General features: G+C 45.5%; 1 protein-coding gene across 5 annotated transcripts in view; it reads right to left on the bottom strand.

Annotated features, from left to right (window-relative positions):
- The window catches only part of adam11 (ADAM metallopeptidase domain 11), a 159,152-nt gene that overhangs the window by 75,589 nt on the left and 59,486 nt on the right, over positions 1-24,077 (bottom strand). For all 5 annotated transcript variants that reach the window (XM_078424546.1, XM_078424550.1, XM_078424548.1 and 2 more), the window contains exons 7-10: positions 14,258-14,327; positions 9,611-9,681; positions 7,397-7,471; positions 1,192-1,263 (exon numbers count right to left, since the gene is read on the bottom strand). In XM_078424546.1, coding sequence (XP_078280672.1) covers positions 1,192-1,263; positions 7,397-7,471; positions 9,611-9,681; positions 14,258-14,327 — 288 coding nt within the window. The remainder of the gene's footprint in view (positions 1-1,191; positions 1,264-7,396; positions 7,472-9,610; positions 9,682-14,257; positions 14,328-24,077) is intronic.

A 24,077-nucleotide genomic window follows, 5' to 3' on the forward strand; every position in this document is an offset into this window, starting at 1 on the left:
CCCAAAACACCAAGCTCTCTCAAACACCATTTTATTTTGTGGGCCTCAGTATCCTCCACACCTCACTAAGAATTTCCTTCCTTTCACCATCTACACTGGTAAGCTGTTAAGATTAAAAAAGTACAAATAAGGGAAATGAAGTATAAATTTATGTGCAACATATCTGCTTTCAAAATGGGATATCTTTTGTCTTTAATTCCTCTGCAGATTCATCCTAGAGTTCAATGTCCACACAACGTGAATATTCCTGCATAGCACTCCTTGAAGGGAAGCCCTCAAAATGTTATTAAACTTCACCATGTTCTCAATGGATTCATGCACATACATACATGTAAAACTGCCAGGCACTAGCTGACCTGTGTCTCCGCATACCTTGGGAGTATTGAGACAGTTTATTCCAGCAACACCATCACTGTGGTTCTGGACTAGTAGTTCATCATAGATTGCTAACGGGATTAAGTCATTCCAGAATACTCAGTTTTTGCCCCAGTATTCCTCAGAATTACCATTTTACCATCTACTATCACTCAGAAACTGGGATAATGCTTAGAATTTCAAACATGTAGTGCTAATTTTATATTTTCAATACCATGTCACTGAAAATCAACGTAAATTGGAACGGACTCGGTGGGCCAAAGGGCTCTATCTCTCAAGTCTAAAGTCTCATGAAGGATGAGAGAGTTAGATATAGCTCTTAGGGCTAACGTAATCAAGGAATATGGGGAGAAAGCAGGAACGGGGTACTTATTTTGGATGATCAGCCATGATCTTGTTGAATGGCGGTGCTGGCTCAAAGGGCCGAATGGTCTACTCTATGTTTCTTATGTTTTTATGTCTTTAGAATTGATGCCTCTATATTACCAGTAGCAAAATATACATGGTAAAATAAATATTACTTGTTGGTTCATTCAGACTTTCAAATTGTTAAAAATGCCATTCAAAAACTGGAGTATCTGGTTTTACAATCAGGAGACTTGTAACCCTGACATAATGTGTTGAACAGAGCCACCCTGTTCAATGTTCACTGCACAAGAGGACGATGAGTTTAATGAAGAGTTTAATGAGTCTGAAGAAGGGTCTCGACCCGAAACGTCACCCATTCCTTCTCTCCTGAGATGCTGCCTGACCTGCTGAGTTACTCCAGCATTTTGTGAAATAAATACCTTCGATGAGTTTAATGAAAATACTTACAGCATCGGCAAAGTTCACAACCGATTTGGCAAAGTTACTTGTCAGGGAGACAGAGTAGCGCTTCTTAGAAAACTGTTGAGTAAAATACCAAAGTTTAATGCAAGTGAAATACTAAATTAGCAGAATAAAGAACAATAAATCATGAACAAATCAAAATACCAATGCAAATTCTTTGCAGCTTCTTTTTCATTTAGCAGGCATCAGGAGTGGATATGGATCACATGCAGCCAGAAGAGATTAGTTTAACTTCGGCACAAACATTCTGGCCAAACATGATGCCATGTTCTTGCGGCAATGCTGTATTATTCTATATTCCTCCCTCAATGTTCATGCCATCAGATTGTGGTCTACCGAGTGGAATATAAGGTGCTGCTCATCTCAGGCTGAACCAGAGGAAAAGTGATCAGTTTGAAGAAGGGTCCCGATCTGAATCATCACCTATCCATGTTCTCCAGAAATGTTGCCTGACCTGCTGAGTTACTCCAGCATTTTGTGTCTTTTTTTCTGTAGTCCAGCATCTGCAGTTCCTTGTGTCTCTCTCATTTATGTTTCGCCCCATTCCTGCCGGTGGAGAAGGCCGAGGGAAGAAGGGTTGGCGTGGGAGTGGGGATGGGAACTGAAGGTTTGTAACCGGGAGCAGGAGATGGCCATGGCAGACTGAGAGCAGGCGCTCGGCTAAGCAGTGGCCTGGTCTGCGCTTGGCCTCCTGATGTAGAGGATGCCAGATCAAGAGTAATGAATGCAACAGACGACAGTTAGTGGAGGGGCAGGTGAAGCGCGGCTTCACCCGGAGTGGCTGCCTGGGCCCCTGGAGATTCACGCTAAAGACTCAAGGATAGTTGACAAGGTCATAGAGTCATTGAGTGATACAGTGTGGAAACAGGCTCTCTGAACCCAACTTGCCCACACCGACCAACATGTCCCAGCAAAAACTAGTTCCACCTGCCCACGCTCAGTCCATATCCCTCCAAACCTGTCCTATCCATGTACCTGTCTAACTGTTTCTTAAACATTGGAATGGTCCCTGCCTCAATTACCTCCTCAGGTAGCTTGTTCCAGACACCCACCACCCTTTATGTGAAAAAACATGGTAAACATCAAGCAATGGCCTGACCACGTGGCCACATAATGTCCAATTGTTAACCTAGGTGGATAGGTATTTAATGAATGTAATGCTGTGATGGGTCTGTAGCCAGCCAGGATGGGCCGAAGAGAATGCACAAGTACAGGGTTTCCTTCATTCAGCGGAAATGTTGTCTGTGGCATACAGAACATAGAACAATACAGTACAGGACCAGGCCCTTCAGCCTACAATGTTCATGTTTCCCACCAAAAGAAAACAGTAAACCTTTGATGATCAAAACAGATCGAAGTGTCAGGTGATTCTTTGACTCTTCAATTTCTCCCAACTCACATTGGAAACCAAGAGATTTAAATATAACATCTTTACACTTGAGAGGGTAACATGATTGGACCTGTATTTAATAATGTTCACTAATATCCTAGTCATTAGCTATTAAGATGTATATGAAAGGGCCTTACAGCACCAGTCTTACAGCACCAGAGATCTGGGTTCGATCCTGACTACGGGTGCTGTCTGTATAGAGTTTGTACGTTTTCCCTATGACCTACGTGGGTTTTCTCCGGGTGCTCTGGTTTCTTCCCACACTCCAAAGACATACAGGTTTGTAGGTTAATTGGCTTGGTGTAATTGTAAATTGTCCCTACTGTATGTAGGATACTGTAAGTATGCGGGGATCGCTGGTCGGCGCGGACTCGGTGGGCCAAGGGGCCTGTTTCCATGCTGCATCTCTAAACTAAACTCAGCTAAACTACATTGCATGCAAAGTAAACGGATGATAAGTGCAGGTACCCCTGGTTAACCAAGGAGTTATATTCCTAAATTAACTTCATATGCAAACATTGGTTCTAAGTGGAAGGTAGCTTCCTGTTACTTCCTATGTAAAAAACCTTTCCCTCCCCAGTCACTCCTCCTTCTTTCTGCTCCTCTTGGTCAAAAGGTACAGAAGCTTGAAAGCACCAGACACAGGAACAGCTTCTTCCCCTCTGTTATCATGTATCTGAACAGTTCTTCCATAAGCCAGGGTCCCATCCAATTCACCTCTTCCCCATCGTGGAATTGGACTTTGTCTGTGGAAATGTTTCACTACAATGCTGAGATCTATATTCTGTATCACCGTATCTTCCCCTCTGCTTAGTTTAGTTTAGGTTCTATCCATTGTACTTGTGTATCACATGATTGTACATACGTGCAGCACTCTCTGATCTGATTGGATAGCATGCGAAACAAAGCTTTTCACTGTACCTTGATAAACGTGACAATAATAAACCTAAACTTAAAACGAAGTTATTTTTGGTACATTGCACTAACTTATTTGCTTCCCACGTCATGGGATGAAAATATTACCCTGTGGCGGGCTGTGCCACTTTGGTCTCGAACCTTCGTTTGTCGGGCTGGAACTCTGGCGTGGACCGGGCGTGATCTGGGCCGACCAATCACGCGGTCAGGGGGGCGGCCATCATGCGCAAGGAGAACAAAGGATTTGGCCGTTGGGATTTGAACTCGGGCACGCGAGGGTAAGCGACGGAACTCGGGCACGCGCGGGCGAGCGACGGAACTCGGGCACGCGCGGGCGAGCGACGGAACTCGGGTGCGCACGGGTGAGTGACGGAACTCGGGTGCGCACGGGCGAGTGACGGAACTCGGGCACGCGCGGGCGAGCGAAGGAACTCGGGCACGCGCGGGCGAGCGACGGAACTCGGGCTCGCGCGGGCGAGCAACGGAACTCGGGTGCGCACGGGTGAGTGACGGAACTCCCTACACACTAGGGGCAATTTGCAGAGGGCCAATTAACCTACAAACCTACATGTCTGGAATGTGGGAAGAAACCAGAGTATCTGGAGGAAACCCACACAGGCACAGGGAGAACGTGCAAACTCCACACAGTCAGCACCAGAGGTACGGATCTGTTGTGTAATGGGCCAATCATGGGTGGTTTTAAACTAAATGGGGGGGGGGTGTCAAATGGGACAGACAAGGATGGAGTTAAAGGGAAAGAGAGTAAAGGGATAGTTAATGACCCCAGAATTAACGGGAAAGAAAGCTCACAAAGCGATAGGAGAGTATGGCCAAGTGTAATAGGGATCGATGTGAAGGGTGAGATGAGTAAGGAATTAAAAGTATATATTAATGCGCAAAGTATAAGAAGTAAAGTAGATGAGCTTGAGGCTCAGTTAGAGATTGTTAGATATGACATTGTGGGGATTACAGAGACGTGGCTGCAGGAGGATCGGGCCTGGGAACTTAATATTCAGGGTTATACATCCTACAGAAAGGACAGGCAGGTGGGCACAGGCGGTGGGGTAGCTCTGCTGGTGAGGGATGAAATTCAGTCCCTTGCGAGGGGTGACATAGGGACTGACGAGGTAGAGTCACTGTGGATTGAGTTGAGGAATTGTACAGGCAAGGAGACACTAATTGGAGTTATCTACAGACCCCCAAATAGTAGCCCGGATGTAGGGTGTAAGATGCAGCAGGAGTTAAAACTGGCATGTAACAAAGGTAATGCCATTGTGGTGATGGGGGATTTCAATATGTAGGTAGACTGGGAAAATCATGTTGGTTCTGGAGCCCAAGAAAGAGAGTTTGTAGAGTGCCTCCGAGATGGATTCTTAGAGCCTACCAGAGAAAGGCAATTCTGGATTTAGTGTTGTCCAATGAACAAGATTTGATAAAGAGAACTCGAGGTAATGGAGCCGCTTGGAGGTAGTGATCATAATATGATTACTTTTAATCAGCAATTTGAGAGGGAGAAGGTTAAATCGGAAGTGTCAGTATTACAGTTGAACAAAAGGAACTATGAAGGCATGAGAGAGGAGCTGGCCAAGGTCGATTGGAAAGGGATCCTAGCAGGAATGACGGTGGAACAGCAATAGCAGGAATTTCTGGGCATAATCCGGAAGATGCAGGATCATTTCATTCCAAAGCGGAAGAAAGATTCTAAGGGGAGTAGGAGGCAACCATGGCTGACAAGGGAAGTTAGGGATGGAATAAAACTAAAAGAAAAGATGTATAACACAGCAAAGAGTAGCGGGAAGCCAGAGGATTGGGCAACTTTCATAGGACAACAGAAGGTAACAAAAGGGGCAATACGGGCTGAAAAGATGAAGTACTAGGGGAAGCTGGCCAAGAATATAAAGAAGGACAGTAAAAGCTTCTTTAGATATGTTGAGAGAAAAAGATTACCAAAGATAAATGTGGGTCCCTTGAAGGCAGGCACGAGTGAAATTATTATGGGTAACAAGGAAATGGCAGAAGAGTTGAACAGGTTCTTCGGATCTGTCTTCACTAAGGAAGACACAAACAATCTCCCAGATGTAATAGAGGACAGATGATCTAGGTGGATAGAGGAACTGAAAGAAATTTGCATACCCAAAATAGTATTGGGTAGACTGATGGGACTGAAGGTTGATAAATTCCCAGGGCCTGATGGTCTGCATCCCAGGGTACTCAAGGAGGTGACTCTAGAAAGAGTAGACGCATTGGTGATAATTTTCCAATGTTCAATAGATTCAGGATCAGTTCCTGTGGATTGGAGGATAGCTAATGTTATCCCACTTTTCAAGAAAGGAGCGAGAGAGAAAACGGGGAATTACAGACCAGTTCGCCTAACATCAGTGGTGGGGAATATGCTGGAGTCAATTATTAAAGAGGTAATAACGGTGCATTTGGATAGCAGTAAAAGGATAAGTCCAAGTCAGCGAATTGGTTGGCAGACAGGAAGCAAAGAGTAGGAGTAAACGGGTCCTTTGCAGAATGGCAGGCAGTGGCGAGTGGAGTGCCGCAAGGCTCGGTATTGGGGCCGCAACTATTTACCATATATATTGATTTGGATGAAGGAATTGGAAGTAACACTAGCAAGTTTGCAGACGACACAAAGCTGGGTGGCAGTGTGAACTGTGAAGAGGATGTTAGAAGGTTGCAGGGAGACCTGGACAGGTTGAGTGAGTGGGCAGATGCATGACAGATGCAGTATAATGTACATAAATGTGAGGTTATCCACTTTGGCGACAAAAACAAGGAGGCAGATTATCTCAATGGTGTCAGGTTAGGTAAGGGGAAAGTGCAGAGAGACCTGGGTGTCCTTGTACAGCAGTCACTGAAAGGTGGCGTGCAGGTACAGCAGGCAGTGAAGAAAGCTAATGGCATGTTGGCCTTCATAACGAGAGGATTTCAGTATAGGAGTAAAGAGGTTCTTCTGTAGTTGTATAGGGCCCTGGTAAGACCACATCTGGAGTATTGTGCACAGTTTTGGTCCCCTAATTTGAGGAGGGACATCCTTGTAATTGAGGCAGTGCAGCGTAGGTTCACGAGATTGATCCCTGGGATGACGGGACTGTCATATGAGGAAAGATTGAAAAGACTAGGTTTGTATTCACTGGAGTTTAGAAGGATGAGAGGGGATCTTATAGAGACATATAACATTATAAAAGGACTGGACAAGCTAGATGCAGGAAAAAATGTTCCCAATGTTGGGGGAGTCCAGAACCAGTCTTAGAATAAAGGGGAGGCAATTTAAAACTGAGGTGAGAAGGAACTTTTTCACCCAGAGAGTTGTGAATTTGTGGAATTCTCTGCCACAGAGGGCAGTGGAGGCCAAATCACTGGATGAATTTAGGAGAGAGTTAGATAGAGCTCTGGGGGCTAGTGGTATCAAGGGATATGGTGAGAGGTTGGGCACAGGTTACTGATTGTGGATGATCAGCCATGATCACAATGAATGGCAGTGCTGCACCTCGAAGGGCCGAATGGCCTCCTGCACCTATTTTCTATGTTTCTATGTGTAATCAGCACTGGGTAGGTATTGCCGCTGATACTGTTGGTGTGTGAACGACTATCATTTTAAATAGTTGTTTATCTGTTATTTCAATAGGATTAATTTGTGGCATTATTGGATTGCGGATGAGTGAAGATCAAATGTTTGAAGCATGCATTGTCTGCTGAAACTACCGAACGGCAATTTCCAGTTGGTTTTATTTTGAAATGGTTTTCTTTTTGCTAAAGGCTGATGACCCGAGGAGACTCAGAGACTTCAACTCTGTATAAATTGTAAAAGCGTTATTTGAAAGCCCTCTTTCATTGTTCTAATATCAAAAAACACAAGGTGAAGTAGAGCAAGCATACCAATGTGTAGTCGTTGACAACCATCAGCTCGATGTACTTGGTCTCCCTCAGAACTGTACGTTGGCCTCGGCGGATCTACCAAAGGACAAAACAAATGCTAGACATTCGAGCTTGCTTATCGTGCACAAGGGAATCAAACAGAATTCAATCATAGCAATGTGTATGAAGGAACTGCAGATGCTGGTTTACAGCAAAGATAAACACAAAATGCTGGAGTAACTCAGCGGGACAGGCAGCATCTCTGGAGAGAAGGAATCGGTGACGTCCTGGGTTGAGACCCTCCTTCAGACTCTTGAGTCTCAGAAGGGTCTCGACCCGAAACGCCACTCATTCCTTCTCTCCAGAGATGCTGCCTGTGCCGCTGAGTTACTCCAGCATTCTGTGTCTACCTTTGATAAACAATGTCACGCTGCCGCTTTTTGGGACTTTGGTTAGGCCACATTTGGAGTAGTTCTGATCAGTCCATTACAGAACAGATGTAGAGGCTCTGGAGAGGGTGCAGAGAAGGTTTATCAGAATGATGGCTGGATTTGGGGACATTAGCTCCAGGAAGATGTTTGACAGAATGAATTGATTTCTCTGGAATGCCAGAGGTTGCAGGGAGACCTGATAAAAGTAAATAAAATTATGAGAGGCATAGATAGGATAGACAGTCAGAAGTTTCTTTTCACAGGATGGAAAAATCTAATACTAGAGGACATAGCTTTAAGATGAGAGGGGCAATGTTTAAAGGTGATACGTAGTGCAACCTGTTTACTTGATGGTGGTGAGTTCCTGGAATGCACTACTGGTGTTGGTGGTTGAGGGAGATACATCGGTCACATTTCAGAGGCTTTTGGATAGGCATTTGGATGTGCAGGAAATGGAGGGATATGGATTACGTGCAGGCAGATAGAAAAGGGTTTTGGCATCATGTTCGGCACAGACATTGTGGGCTGAAAGACTTGTGCTTGTACTGTACAGTTCAATGTTCTATGGGAGTAACCCGGGAGTAACTCAGCAGGTCAGGCAGCGTCTCTGGAGAGAAGGAATGGGTGACGTTTGGGGTCGAGTCCCTTCTTCAGACTGTGATGCTCGGTTTCCTCCCACATCCCAAAGACGCCTGGGTTTATATATTAATTTTTTCACCATTTGGGGCTACATTGGAAATTTACTAAGATTATAAAACACGGTGGGTATTGTAACTGGGCGGGGGAGAAGGAAGTCATTTATCATGATGGCAGTTTCCGTTGATGTTACGAACAAATGTTTCATAGCTGTGGTCGAGACACAGAGTTTGCATTACCCTCATTTCTCGCAACTTTGACAGAAGATAATGTTTTTTCCAGGGTCAAAAGGGGAGGAACATTTTTGTAGAATGGTGAGCATCTTTGTGAGGGCTAGAGTGCCTTCATTGACTGGCAGAAGCGCTGAGCAAGCAGAAAACCAGACGCCACAAAATTCTCTTCTGTTAAAAGATGACATGCAACAGGGGAGCACAGTGGCACAGCTGGTAGAGCTGCTGCCTCACAGTATTAGGCCCAGGTTTGATCCTGACCTCGGGAGATGTCTGTGTGGAATTTGCATGTTCTCCCTGTGACCACGTAGGTTTCCTCCAGGTGTGGAGATAGACACAAATGCTGGAGTAACTCAGCGGGTCAGGCAACATCTCTGGAGAACATGGATAGGTGATGTTTCACAGAGTGCTGGAGTAACTCAGCGGGACCGGCAGCGTCTCTGGAGAGAAGGAATAGGTGACGTTTCGGGCCGATATCCTTCTTCAGACTGTGAGGCTCGGTTTCCTCCCACATCCCAAAGACGTCTGGGTTTACAGATTAATTGCCCTCCGTAAATTGTCCCCAGTGAATAGGGATGGATATAAAAATGATAGAACTATTGTGAGTGAGTGATCAACAGTTGGTATGGACAGTGGACTGAATGGCCTGTTTCCAAGCTGCATTCCTAAACAAGCAACAATGGTAAAGTAAAAAAATGTTTAAAGCTGACCAGAATTTAATATTGTTAATATATACCAGAGTTTTCCAGTTGGTGTGATTTTCAACCCTGTTACTTTGGCAGTGAGAGTGTAACTGTGACACTTTGTCACATAAGAGGAGGATGTAACGTTAAAGTTGTGGCCTGGTTCCTGGACTGTCACTTCAAGGGTTATCTATCGGTCAACAGTTACTCAGCACCCATTCTTCAATGTTCTAGCTTTGGTTGCTCTATTCTTACCTGCCTTTTGGTTCGTCTCTTCAAGACCTTGTCAGGAAATTCCGGCCTTGTGTTATCATCAGTAAAGCACCCTGGAATGATCCGTAGATAAAAAGTGCATTAAAATACATCTCCACGACAAAAAGGAGGCTCAGGTTTAAGTTTATAATTGTCTTGTGTACCGAGGTAGAGAGAACAGCTTTATTTTGCATGCTATCCAATCAGATCAGATAATACGTGTGGGAAAGAACTGCAGATGCTGGTTTAAATCGAAGGTAGACAAAAAATGCTGGAGTAACTCAGCGGGTCAGGCAGCATCTCTGGAGAGAAGGAATGGGTGACGTTTCGGGCCGATACCCTTCTTCAGACTGATGTCAGGGGAGAGAGATAAAATGTAGTCGGAGACAGGAAGACTAGTGGGAGAACTGGGAAGGGGGAGGGGATAGAAAGGGAAAACAAAGGCTTTCTGAAGTTAGAAGTCAATGTTCATACCGCTGGGGTGTAAACTACCCAAGCGAAATATGAGGTGCTGTTCCTCCAATTTGCGCTGGGCCTCACTCTGACAATGGAGGAGGCCCAGGACAGAAAGGTCAGATTGGGAATGGGAGGGGGAGTTAAAGTGCTGAGCCACCGGGAGATCGTTTGTTAAGATGGGGTGAGCGGAGGTGTTCAGATAATACTATACATAAATACAATCAAGTCAAACTCAAGTACAAAAGGTAGAGCAAAGGGGAAGATACAGAGTGGAGAATATAGTTCTCAGCATTGTAGCGCACCAGTTCCATGGACAAAGCCCAATGTCCGCAATGGGATAGAGGTGAATCAGACAGTACCCTAGCTTATGGAACAAGCCTGTTGATGAGGTTTGGTTTTAGCTCTTTGGAATCTGAATCAATAAAGAAAATGCTATTTTTTGCAGCAGCAGATGAAAGTGAAAGGAACGGTGTGCATCGTGTCAGGCGTGTCCATCGTGTCAGGCGTGTCTATCGTGGCAGGCGTGTCCATCGTGTCAGGCGTGTCCATCGTGTCAGGCGTGTCCATCGTGTCAGGCGTGTCCATCATGTCAGGCGTGTCCATCGTGGCAGGCGTGTCCATCGTGGCAGGCGTGTCTATCGTGGCAGGCGTGTCCATCGTGTCAGGCGTGTCCATCGTGTCAGGCGTGTCCATCGTGGCAGGCGTGTCTATCGTGGCAGGCGTGTCCATCGTGTCAGGCGTGTCTATCGTGGGAGGCGTGTCCGTCATGGCAGGCATGTCCATCCTGTCCGGCATGACAGGCGTGTCCATCGTGGCAGACGTGTCCATCGTGGCAGGCGTGTCCGCCATGGCAGGCATGTCCATCGTGTCCGGCATGGCAGGCGTGTCCGTCATGGCAGGCGTGTCCATCGTGTCCGGCATGGCAGGCGTGTCCGTCATGGCAGGCGTGTCCATCGTGTCCGGCATGGCAGGCGTGTCCATCATGGCAGGCGTGTCCATCATGGCAGGCGTGGCAGGCGTGTCCGTCGTGGCAGGCGAGTCCGTCATGGCACGCTCAGCTCCAAGTGACAAGGACACTCTGCACTGGCTCAAAATAACACGTTGTGTTCTCGGCATAGATACACAGAACTTGAAAATATACAAAGACACATGAATGCGTAGTTCGAGTGCAACAGGGTCTTTGTGATTACATTCCCAGCCTTATTTAATTTCTACCCTTATTTAATTCTCACCTCCTTGTGCGATAGGCTTAAGATTGGAAATGGAAAGTTGGCAAAAGAGTTAAATGTTAACTTTTAGGAACAAAACCTGGAGATAATTAGATGTTAAGTATAATGGTTTAAATGTTGGAATGTGCTGATTACAAACACTTTCTAGAAACGCTCAGCAGGTCAGGCCGCATCTGTGGAAAGGGAAACAAGAGTTAAAGTTTCAGGTCAAACACTCTTTGTTGCACTTTCCTTTAACTTGAGACATTATCTCTGTTTCTCTTTCCACAGATGCTGCCTGACCTGCTGAACGTTTACGGAATTCTCTGTTTTTATCATTTCCATTCTGTGTGATGTGGTGAAATGGGCAGTCCTATTTCAGAATATGGTATGCATTGAATAAATCGTAAATGAAATTTGGAGAGATGCTAAAGGACTACTAAAGATAGACAGAAAGTGCTGGTGTAACTCAGCGGGTCAGACAATAGACAATAGACAATAGACAATAGGTGCAGGAGTAGGCCATTCAGCCCTTCGAGCCAGCACCGCCATTCAATGCGATCATGGCTGATCACTATCAATCAGTACCCCGTTCCTGCCTTCTCCCCATACCCCCTCACTCCGCTATCCTTAAGAGCTCTATCCAGCTCTCTCTTGAAAGCATCCAACGAACTGGCCTCCACTGCCTTCTGAGGCAGAGAATTCCACACCTTCACCACCCTCTGACTGAAAAAGTTCTTCCTCATCTCCGTTCTAAATGGCCTACCCCTTATTCTCAAACTGTGGCCCCTTGTTCTGGACTCCCCCAACATTGGGAACATGTTATCTGCCTCTAATGTGTCCAATCCCCTAATTATCTTATATGTTTCAATAAGATCCCCCCTCATCCTTCTAAATTCCAGTGTATACAAGCCCAATCGCTCCAGCCTTTCAACATACGACAGTCCCGCCATTCCGGGAATTAACCTAGTGAACCTACGCTGCACGCCCTCCATAGCAAGAATATCCTTCCTCAAATTTGGAGACCAAAACTGCACACAGTACTCCAGGTGCGGTCTCACCAGGGCCCGGTACAACTGTAGAAGGACCTCTTTGCTCCTATACTCAACTCCTCTTGTTACGAAGGCCAACATTCCATTGGCTTTCTTCACTGCCTGCTGAACCTGCATGCTTCCTTTCATTGACTGATGCACTAGGACACCCAGATCTCGTTGAACTCCCCCTCCTCCTAACTTGACACCATTCAGATAATAATCTGCCTTTCTATTCTTACTTCCAAAGTGAATAACCTCACACTTATCTACATTAAACTGCATCTGCCATGTATCCGCCCACTCACACAACCTGTCCAGGTCACCCTGCAGCCTTATTGCATCTTCCTCACAATTCACACTACCCCCCAACTTAGTATCATCTGCAAATTTGCTAATGGTACTTTTAATCCCTTCGTCTAAGTCATTAATGTATATCGTAAATAGCTGGGGTCCCAGCACCGAACCTTGCGGTACCCCACTGGTCACTGCCTGCCATTCCGAAAGGGACCCATTTATCCCCACTCTTTGCTTTCTGTCTGTTAACCAATTTTCTATCCATGTCAGTACCCTACCCCCAATACCATGTGCCCTAATTTTGCCCACTAATCTCCTATGTGGGACCTTGTCGAAGGCTTTCTGAAAGTCGAGGTACACCACATCCACTGACTCTCCCTTGTCAATTTTCCTAGTTACATCCTCAAAAAATTCCAGTAGATTTGTCAAGCATGATTTCCCCTTCGTAAATCCATGCTGACTCGGAACGATCCCGTTACTGCTATCCAAATGCTCAGCAATTTCGTCTTTTATAATTGACTCCAGCATTTTCCCCACCACTGATGTCAGACTAACTGGTCTATAATTACCCGTTTTCTCTCTCCCTCCTTTCTTAAAAAGTGGGATAACATTTGCTATTCTCCAATCCACAGGAACTGATCCTGAATCTATAGAACATTGAAAAATGATCTCCAATGCTTCCACTATTTCTAGAGCCACCTCCTTAAGTACTCTGGGATGCAGACCATCAGGCCCTGGGGATTTATCAGCCTTCAGTCCCATCAGTCTACCCAAAACCATTTCCTGCCTAATGTGGATTTCCTTCAGTTCCTCCATCACCCTAGGTTCTCCAGCCCCTAGAACATTTGGGAGATTGTGTGTATCTTCCTCAGTGAAGACAGCATCTCTGGAGAAAAAGGATGGGTGACCTTTCGGGTTGGGTCGGGATCCTTCTTCAGAGGTCCAGAAGAGATTTAGTCTTTAGCCTGACGAAGGGTCCCAACCCGAAACGTCACCCATCCTTTTGCTCCAGGGATGCTGCCTGACCCACTGAGTTACTCCAGCACTTTCTGTCTATCTTTGGTATAAACCAGCATCTGCAGTTCCTTATTTCTACAAAAAGACTACTAAATTGACTTCAATCATTTTTACACTCTCTTGTAAAATTAAGGAAATAAAATGCCGGACGGCACGGTGGTGCAGCGGTTGAGACCCATGTTCGATCCTGACTAAGGGTGCTGCCTGTACGGAGTTTGTACATTCTCCCCGTGACCGTGTGGGCTTTTTCCAAGCACTCTGGTTATCTCCCACACTCCAAAGACGTACAGGTTCATTGGATTCTGTAAAAATGTAAATTGTCCCTAGTGTGTGTAGGATAGTGCTAGTATATGGTCGGCGTGGACTTGATGGGCCGAAAGACCTGTATCCTTGTTATATCTCCAAAGTCTAAATACTGTCCACCTAGAGAGTATTTTGGAGGGCAACCATAAGGTAATGTCATTCCCTTGACTCTACAGCATCCATTCTTCGTACTAATGCAATTTGAGGGCTTATGAGATTCAGCCTCTATGTGAGCAATATACTACATACAGCGGTCGACTTACACTTTATCCCACTTCCTATCAAATCTCTGACTCAAATAACGTAGTGTACATAATAGATGAAGGAGCATTGCTTACCAGATGAAGCACATCCCACTGGGATATCAAGACCAGGAGATCTGTACACTATATGAGATTGCCGATCATGCTGTATGTAAACGGAGAATGGCAGTGTTACATTGAAACAGCGTCTAAAACTCTACATTAACCAACATGTTATAGCCCTATAATTTCACGATCCATTTGAGAATGCCTCTAGTTGTATTGCTATGCCTGCATGTAAATCTGGTGATACGTACAGTGCAAAATGATGTGCACCCAGCCATTACTAGATTGCAAGGGTCATTTTCTGTGCAATTTAATGTAATGTTATAGGATATAGGTTTCTGTTTCATTCATTGTAATGATATAAGCTAACCAGTAATATAATCAGCATTTGATGACAAAAGCAAACAAGATATCATAAGAAACATCCACAGTAAATAAACCACATAGGAAGGTAGAGATGACATTTAGATAACCGGCTGAAATGTGAAAACTCAATTGGGAAATACAGTAATATCTGATTATTTTTCAAATGATCATAAGACACAGGAGCAAAATTAGGCCGTTTGGCTCATTAAGTCAGCTTCACCATTCGATCATGGCTGATCTATTTTTCCCTCCAAGTCTCATTCTCCAATGACCTATTAATCTCCGCTTTAAAAATACCCAATGGCCTCTAAAGTCGTCTGTGGCAATGCATTCCACAGACGCACCACTGAAGAAATTTCTCCTCATCTCCATTCTAAAGTTCCGTCCTTTTTATTCTGAAGCAGTGCCCTCTGGTCCCAGACTCTCCCATTACAGGAAATATCCTTTCCACATCCACTATATCCAGGTTTTTCATTATTCTATAAGTTTCAATGAGATCCTCCTTATCCCACTAAAATCCAGCGAGTACAGACCCAGAGCCATCAAACGCTCCTCATATATTAACCCAATCATCCCTGGAATCATTTTCAGAAACCTCCTCTGGACCCTCTCCAATGCCAGCACATCCTTCCTCAGATATGGGCCAACTGCTCACAATGTTCCAAATGTGGCCTTACTTTTCTAGCCTGCACCTTATTTTTCAACTTATTCTGAAACAGGCAAAAATAATTTAGGTGCGTGTTTCAGGTAACAGCATAATCATAATCATTGTGAGCACATTTACTCTTTGGCTTGTGTGTGTGAAATAAAAAGTAAAACTTAACACAAGTCATATAAATGAGTGCGTTTTCTATAGCCGATTGCAGATCAATATTTTGCTATCAGTACATCTTCCTGGCAGCTTAACCACTAAAGGGAATACAAATTCTGCCTCGGTTGCCCGGTAAAGGGAGGCATCTTCTTCTTAGGCCCCCTCGGTCATGGCTGACCATGGGTGACGCATCCTAGTTGGCTGCTTGCTCCACACCTCGGCTAGAGCAGCGTCGCTTGTGGCTGAAGAGACCAATGCGGGAGTGACAGTCTCTGTGGCAAAGGTCACATTTGTGTGCAATAGCACTCTTATTCACAGATCATGAGTTCTATGCTGAACATGCCATAAAATAATCTACCACATAGAATGAAATCAGTTCAATACAATACGGATGTACAATGTAGCTGCAGCCTACAGTAATACGTAAACCACAGTATTGGGGAACTATCTGAAGTTGGAGAAGTCAATGTTCATACCGCTGGGGTGTAAACTGCCCAAGCGAAATATAAGATGCTGTTCCTCCAATTTGCGCTGGGCCTCACTATGACAATGGAGGAGGCCCAAGACAGAAAGGTCAGACTGGGAGTGGGAGGGGGAGTTGAAGTGCTGAGCCACCGGGAGATCAGGTTGGTTAAGGCGGACTGAGCGAAGGTGTTGAGCGAAACGATCGCCGAGCCAGCGTTTGGTCTTGCCGATGTAAGTAGGAGCACTCCTTCAGTAAGTAGGTTGTTCCTATTCAATGAAACGCAAGAGTCTGTCTGTATGGAGTTTGTACGTTCTCCCCGTGACCACTAGGGTTTTCTCCGAGAACTACGGTTTTCCCCCCACGCTCCAAAGACGTACAGGTTTGTAGGTTAATTGGCTTGGTATAAATGTCAAAAAATTGCCCCAATGTAGGATAGTATTAGTGTGCGGGAATCGCTGGTCGGTGAGGACTCGGTGGGCCGAAGGGCCTGTTTCCGCGCTATATCACTAAATTATTTTAAAGTCTATTTCTGAGGGTCATAAGGTCATAAGGAATAGGAGCAGAGTTAGGATATTTGGCCCATCAAGTCTACTCTGCCATTCAATCATGGCTGATCTATCTCTCCCACCTAACCCCATTCTGCTGCCTTCTCCCTGCAAACCTCTGACACCCGTACTGATCAAAGGATCCAGTACTGAACAATTGCTCCAGTTTGCAGACTCCAGTGAAATGTTAAATTGCAGGCATGTTCTGTTCCTCCCGCTGGCCCAGTTCTCTCCCTCTTCGAAACTCACTATCCATGACAGGCACATTCCAGTGCACACATGCTGCCCCAATACTGAGTTCATCTCCCACAGAGTTAAGAAGCTTGGCAATGCATTGGTTGCTAGCGCTGTGGTGAGCAGCTGGTGTGGCCAAGAGCCAAGCAGACGGAGTGCAGGCATTGCTGCCTGTTCCGTATGCTGATATTCCGCATTGCAATACCCAGAGGATAAAACCTGATTTCCTTTGACTTTATATAAGCTCTCAAATGCTAACAAGTGTCCACTGTGTAAAACCTCAAAATCCCAAAGCATCAACTGCAATAGCTTGCAGCCAGGCACTAAGTGTATCATTCACCACTGGAGCACAAAATCTCCTCAGGTCCTCTCTCTAATTGGTTCCACTCTTGTGTAAATGCATTTTACAATTTGACCAAATCTCTCTGAGCACTTTGTGAAAAACAGACGTGTTTGCGTTGGAATAGAATCGGTCGGAAGATACATATTGCCAAGCCTGAAGGAAGAAAATGCAAACCAAAATGCAGGAAAGGGGAACTGTGACAGAAATACAGTACTGCAGGCACAAACTCATGGTTGTGAAGACTGTGGAAGGGGAGGATCACGCCATTTAATGGTTGGGAGCAGAGTCTGCTCTCTGTAGAAAGCACATCTTGGTTTAGAGCTTTAGTTCAGAGATACAAGATGGAAACAGGCCCTTTGGCCCACCGAGTCCACACTACCATCCAGTGATCAGACTGGTTCGTACTAGTACTATGTTATCCCATTTTCAATGCCTTCACACTAGGGGCAATTTACCAACGTCCAATTAGCCTCCAAACCTGTACGTCTTTGGATTGTGGGAGGAAACCGGAGCACCCGGAAAAAACCCACATGGTCACAGGAAGAACGTGCAAACTCCACATAGACAGTACCCGATCCAACCCGGGTCTCTGGCGCTGTGAGGCAGCAACTCTTCCAGGTGCATCACTGCTCCACCCATCTGTGCAGAGCAGGACTATTTCCAAATCCTCAAATCTATCCTTATCCCTGGTACTCAATAGGACCAGTCTAGGCTTTTAGATCCAAACACTTGCACCTCTGATATGCTACCCACCCCTGCAAAAAAACCTTCGCTGCAGTCGAAGCCTTTATCCACATTCCCGTCCCTCATAATATGACCACCTCCAAGCATCCCAAAGGCCAGTTCTAAAGCAAACAACACCTCCTTTAAACCAGGTACAGCCAGTCCACTTGGTGTCTCACTCGTCATTCCCACCCTCCTCACTTCAAACTCATTCTCAGCTCCCTACTGACTACTCATCTGAAGTAATAACTCTGCAAATCTCCAGGGCAAAAAGAGCGCTTTGTCATCCATGCTGCCTTCCTGGATTATCATATCATATCATCATATATATACAGCCGGAAACAGGCCTTTTCGGCCCACCAAGTCCGTGCCGCCCAGCGATCCCCGTACATTAACACCATCCTACACCCACTAGGGACAATTTCTTTTTTTTAATAACATTTTTACCCAGCCAATTAGCCTACATACCTGTACGTCTTTGGAGTTTATGTAGAGCACATTAGCAGTACGGCACAGGAACAAGCCCTATGGCCCATAGTATCTGTGCCAAGCATCATGCCAAGACCAAATCTTATCTGCCTGCACATAATCCATATCCCTTCATTCCCTGCATATCCACTTGCTTATCCAAAAGTCTCTTAAATGCCACTGTCATAACTGCCTCCACCACCACCCCCGGCAACATGTTCCAAGCACTCACCACCCTCTGTTTAAAAACAAACTTTCCCTGCACATCTACTTTAAACTTGACCCCTCTCACACTAAAACTATGCCCTCTGGTATTTGACATTTCCACCTTGGGAAATAGTTGTGACTATCTACCCCACCTAAGCCTCTCACAGTTTTATATAATTCTTTGAGGTTTTCCCACAACCTCTGGCGTTCCAGAGAAAACAACCCAAGCCTGTCCAACCTCTCTCTGCACCAAATACCCCCTAATCCAGGCATCATTCTGGCAAACCCTCTGCACTTATCACCAACGCCTGCATATCCTTCCTGGACCAAATGATTCATCTACCCATTTCCTGGATCAACAAACCACAAACAAAGAAAAAAGACATTTACAAAGTGCTCTTTATGTGCTTGGGATATCTAAAACACAGTGGGATCCCAAGGGTAAATGATATAATTGGGGGAATGCAGCAGCTTAATGTGCACACAGTAAAGTCCTTTAAACAACATGTGCAACAATGGTAAAATCTCACTCGGTGCGATGGTGTTACCATTAGACCAGGGGTCAGAGAGAACTCCCCTATTCTTCATCAAAATCTACTTTAGAGTTCATAGTTTTATGGGTTATAGGGGTAGAATCAGGCCATTCGGCCCATCAAATCTAGACCGCCATTCAATCATGGCTGATCTATCATTCCCTCTCAATCCCATTCTCCTGCCTTCTCCCCATAACCCCTAACACCCGAGACCAAGTGGTCACAGTGTAGGTGCTCCTCCAGCAGTGCAGCACCTCTGGCAGTGCAGTGCAATGCAGTACAGTGCAGCACCAATGCAGTGCAGTGCAGCACCAGTGCAGTGCTGCAGTCACTGTGTGTGCATGGCTCTGGAAATGCGCTGAAGCCCACAGCATGCGGCACAGAGAGGCGTTGCTACCATCAGAGCAGCAGCTCTTTGAGGAGACGGAGAGTCCTGGAATCATCTCCCCCAGCTTGTTAGGTAGAGGTTTGAAGGACGTACAAACTGAGGTCGTGGGACTGGTTCCAAATACCATTCCAAATGGAATGAAAGTGGTCAAACAAGCCCACATCCTGTTGTCCCACTTGAATCCTGGTTGGCTGGACAAGCCTTGAGGACAGATTCCAAGATGCCGTAACCTCCTTGCTTTTATTAGTAACGAGCACATTCAATTACAGAACTACTTCCAATGATTTAAGCCTGGAAGTCATTAGGGTTGAAAATGAGCCATTAGGAGTGATTAAATATAAATCATCCATGGAGAAATGAATATAATTTCACGAAGAATCATCCTGCTCTACATTGTCGAGTGTGTAGCATTTGTTTGAGTGAATTAATCCAATGTAGTTTCCTTTATGTAGTAGATACTAGACCAAGTGGACCCGTTGGGCCCAAATCTCACCTGCATTGGTGCAGCACCCTCTCCTCCCCTCCTCCTTCCTCCCCCTCCCTCCCCTTCTTCCTCCACCCCTCCCCCTCCCCCCACTCCATCCCCCCTCTCTCCCCCCTTCCCCCTACCCTCCTCCTTCCCTCTCTCCCCCTCCTCCCCCTCCCCTCCCCCTTCCCTCCCCCTCTCTCTCCACCCCCCTCCCCTTCCCCTCCCCCCACTCCATCCCCCTCAACCCTCCTTATCCTCCCCCTCCCTCCCTCCTTCCACCCCCCCTCCTTCCCACCCTTCCCCCTCCCTCCACCCCCCTCCCTCCCTCCTCCCCCTCCCTCCCTCCCTAAACTTTAAAATGTGAATCTTTAAAAATATAACACCGATTTCAATGAAACGTCTTCCACTAGCACCAAAAGGGACGACGGTGAATAAGGTGGGCCTAAAATTGTCGTGCTATCGTGTATCACTTTGGCTGTAATTCAGGAACAAACAAACAAACAAGAGTTTTAGCATATAGATTGGTAACATAGGTGGTGAGAGCAGGTATTGAGAGGGGTGGTTCTGTGAGCCCAGAACCAACTGTTGCACCTTCCCGAGTTGTGGTGGAGCTAACTCAATGAAGCAAAAGTGAAGGGAGGTGCCCACTTGATACATCAATGATATACTGGCATCTACACGATTAGTCTTTATGTGCTTGTTAACATGGAGATAGTTTATTATTGAATATGGAGTTAGTTATTGTCCCATAGCATTAGTGTGTACAGGCAGTTTAGATATTACTATGGCATTGGGCTTGGTTTTCTTTGCTGAGCACATATCCTGGTGTTTTGCATATGTACTTTGTGTTTTAATAGTAATTTGCTCTGCCTCATTTTGTTGACTCTAGCAAGCTTTAGAAAGGTTCATTGATCTGAACAGTTATTGGGAAAGAGTTGGTTTAGTTAATCTGTGTCGAGACCCACACAGAACTTTAGCAAATGTCTCCTCATCCATTCAAATGAAAAAGTAACCGGATATAGATTCAAATGGTGGGGAAACCTAATGTTAAGAGTCAGGGAGCCTGGAAAATGTTCCCTGATCTCCAGTCTGGTATCAGTTTGTGTTTCCACAATACTGTCAACAATACACATAGGGATGACTGTCCAGGGATTATCTTGGGGCACTGTGGGAGAAGTTCAGCTCAATCAAAATGTTATGGTTTGGAGTCTTGCATGTGAAGTTTTTCTCATTCACCAAACAACAACTATACACATCTACACATCACATCTGATGTATCTGGTTGGGTGTAAGGTGTGAAAAGGACAGATCAAAGCAGACGACGATTAATTTTACAGTTTGTATGCTTCGTTGGCACCTTCCCCTCAGCGAATAATGAACCATTGTACATTTCCTTGATCATCGTCTGCTTTGATCTGTTCTTTCACACCTTACATGCTCTTCCATACCTCTGGTTTCCCTCTCCCTTGACTCTCAGTCTGAAGAAGGGTCTCGACTCAAAACGTCACCCATTCCTTCTCTCCAGAAATGCTGCCTGTCCAGCTGAGTTACTCCAGCATTTTGTGTCCATCTTTCGGTGTAAACCAGCATCTGCAGTTCTTTCCTACTCACTAGGTCATCGAGATTGAAGGGTGTGGTACTGAATGGTTGTGGGTCAGGATCTGGTCTTTGCGGCACAGATTAGGAATGGGAAGTGGTGTGGTGAATGATAGTACGTGACCTACCTCAAAGATGGTTGTGACCATAACTGTTGTATTGGGTTGAATGTCCTGCACAGTGTACCCAGTAGTGTTACTTCACTACAGCACATTCTGTGACAGGAATCACATTAGATATGCAAGCTTGACTCATACTGGGATGTGCCCGTTTGAATTTCCAAGTGACATAAGATAACATAGAAATGGTCCTTATCTCATTTCACTCTGGAAAATGGAATTGATATTTAATTGCATAATGAGAAGTAGCACTGTTATGCAATTCCAGGCCAAAGTGAATGCATCGCAAGCTGGTCCACTGACCAGCAATTTGCACAAAGGTCTTGTCGATTAGCAGAACTATCACTGCCAATGGTTAGATGATGCCTAACTCTGGAATATGGACTTAGGGAGAAGGGATGGATAAGATTGAGTCAATTTATCAAGTCTGCCTGGGCTCAATTGTGCAAGTAATGCCTCCCATTCAAACCCATTCCACTGCCATGATCCAATCTTCCAGAAAAAATGGACAAGATAAAGAAATAGGCCTTGTGTTAATTTTGGCAAGACATTTTGGCTCACCATCTCCAATGGTCCATCAGGCAACCCCTTCCTATCGCATGGTGCCCAGAATCCCACACAACACGCCTTGAGCAGCCTGGTCAGTGGTTTGTAAAGTCTCAACTTTTCTATTCTAAGCTTCAACCTATGAAGGCAAGCATACCAGATACCTTCCTCACCGTCCAATTGTCCAGAGAAGCCACCTTCAGGACCCATCATCTCTCTGTTCAACAGCATTCCTTTGCACCCGAACATATACTGTATATTTCCTACAGCTATTTGACTTTCCAAAATGTATCTCCACAAACTTGTTGGGGTTAAATTCCATCTGTCAATGCTCCACCCGACTTTCCATCTGCTCTAGATCCTGCTGGTGCCTTGGACCAACCTTCATAACACCACCAACTTTCATGTCCTCTGCAAACCTACTACACATATCTGGCAGTTGTCCAGGTAGGTTCCCAGTAATAGGTTCCAGACCACCAGGTATCTCTCAACTCATGCAGAGCTTCGTCTGACCAGCGTATGTCCCAGTGATGAGGAGGGGATAACGCTCTTCTGGAGAGAAGGCAGGATTCATCTTAAAGCCACTGGTGAAGCAGGTGAACACTACCTCAGCTGTGAGAAGGTAAGAGGAAGAGCACTATTCTCTCCCTGGACTGGGTTGGATATTGTCAGAGTGCGGATGGAATTCTTTCTTGGTATACTTCGAGTGTGCATTAAAACTTTCAGTTATAACTCCACTTACATCTTCTTCATGATTAAATTCAACTCCTGAATTGGATATGGAGAAGCCAATCAACCTGCCAATCATTACAACCCACCAGTATAAACGTTGATTTCTCTAATTTCAGGTAACTCCTGCATTCTCTCCCCACTCTCTCTCTCTCTCCCTCCCCCAGCTTAGTCATCCTACCAGTTCCACTGTTCACATCCTTGTATCCCTCTTATTAGCACATCTTCGGTCATTAATGGGCCATTATGGACTCCACTCTTCCTGAGGTCATCTGCCCTGATTTATTCTGGCCTTTACTCGCCTCCATTTTTTTCCTCTTCCTCCTCCTCCTCCTATCTTTCAGTCTGAAGAAGGGTTCCAACCTGAAACATCATCTATTCCTTTTCTCCAGAGATGCTGCCTGACCGCCAGCATTTTATGTCTATCCTTGGCATAAACCAGCATCTGCAGTTCCTTCCTACACATGCTTGTTTAGTTGTTGCAGAAAGATGAACGGTTTGAGTCATTAAACCCAGCAGACTCACATTTACATGGACCCTTCTCTCTGTTTTCATTCTTACGTTCAACTTGACAGGGTTGATGTAGGGGCAGGTTTGGAACTAGAGGCCTCTCTTTGTGTGGATCAAAGAGAAATATCAACAGTTTCTTGAATGACAATGAACACCCTGGGATGTAGGTATTAAGGTATTGGAATAGCTACACTAGAATCATGATTGTACTGTTATCATAACTGATACAATTTCACGTAGTCGGATATTAGCTCAGTCCATCTTAACCAACCTGATCTCCTGGTGGCTCAGCACTTCAACTCGCCCTCCCACTCCCACTCCCAGTCTGACCTTTCTGTCATTGGCCTCCTCCAGTGTCATAGTGAGGTCCACCACAAATTGGAGGAACGGCACCTCATATTTCGCTTGGGCAGCTTACACCCCAGCGGTATGAACATAGACTTCTCTAACTTTAGATAGCTCCGCTTTCCCTCTCTTCCCCTCCCTGAGGTCATCTGCCCTGATTTGTTCTGGCAGTTCTCCCACTGCCGTCCTGTCTCCAACTACACCCTTTCTTTGCCCGCCCCCCCTGACATCAGTCTGAAGAAGGGTCTCGACCTGAAACGTCACCCATTCCTTCTCTCCAAAGATGCTGCCTGACCTGCTGAGTTACTCCAGCATTTTGTCATACCTAGTCGGATATTATGCTGAGAGAATGAGATGGCAGGACTGGGGTAGATGATGGAGGGGTGGAGTGTGAAGGAGTAGTTTATTCATTGTTGCATTCCTTTTCCTTGGAGAGTGATTTGGGCAGGTTG

This window comes from Rhinoraja longicauda, chromosome 29 (assembly GCF_053455715.1).
Source record: "Rhinoraja longicauda isolate Sanriku21f chromosome 29, sRhiLon1.1, whole genome shotgun sequence".
Taxonomy (NCBI): Eukaryota; Metazoa; Chordata; class Chondrichthyes; order Rajiformes; family Arhynchobatidae; genus Rhinoraja; species Rhinoraja longicauda.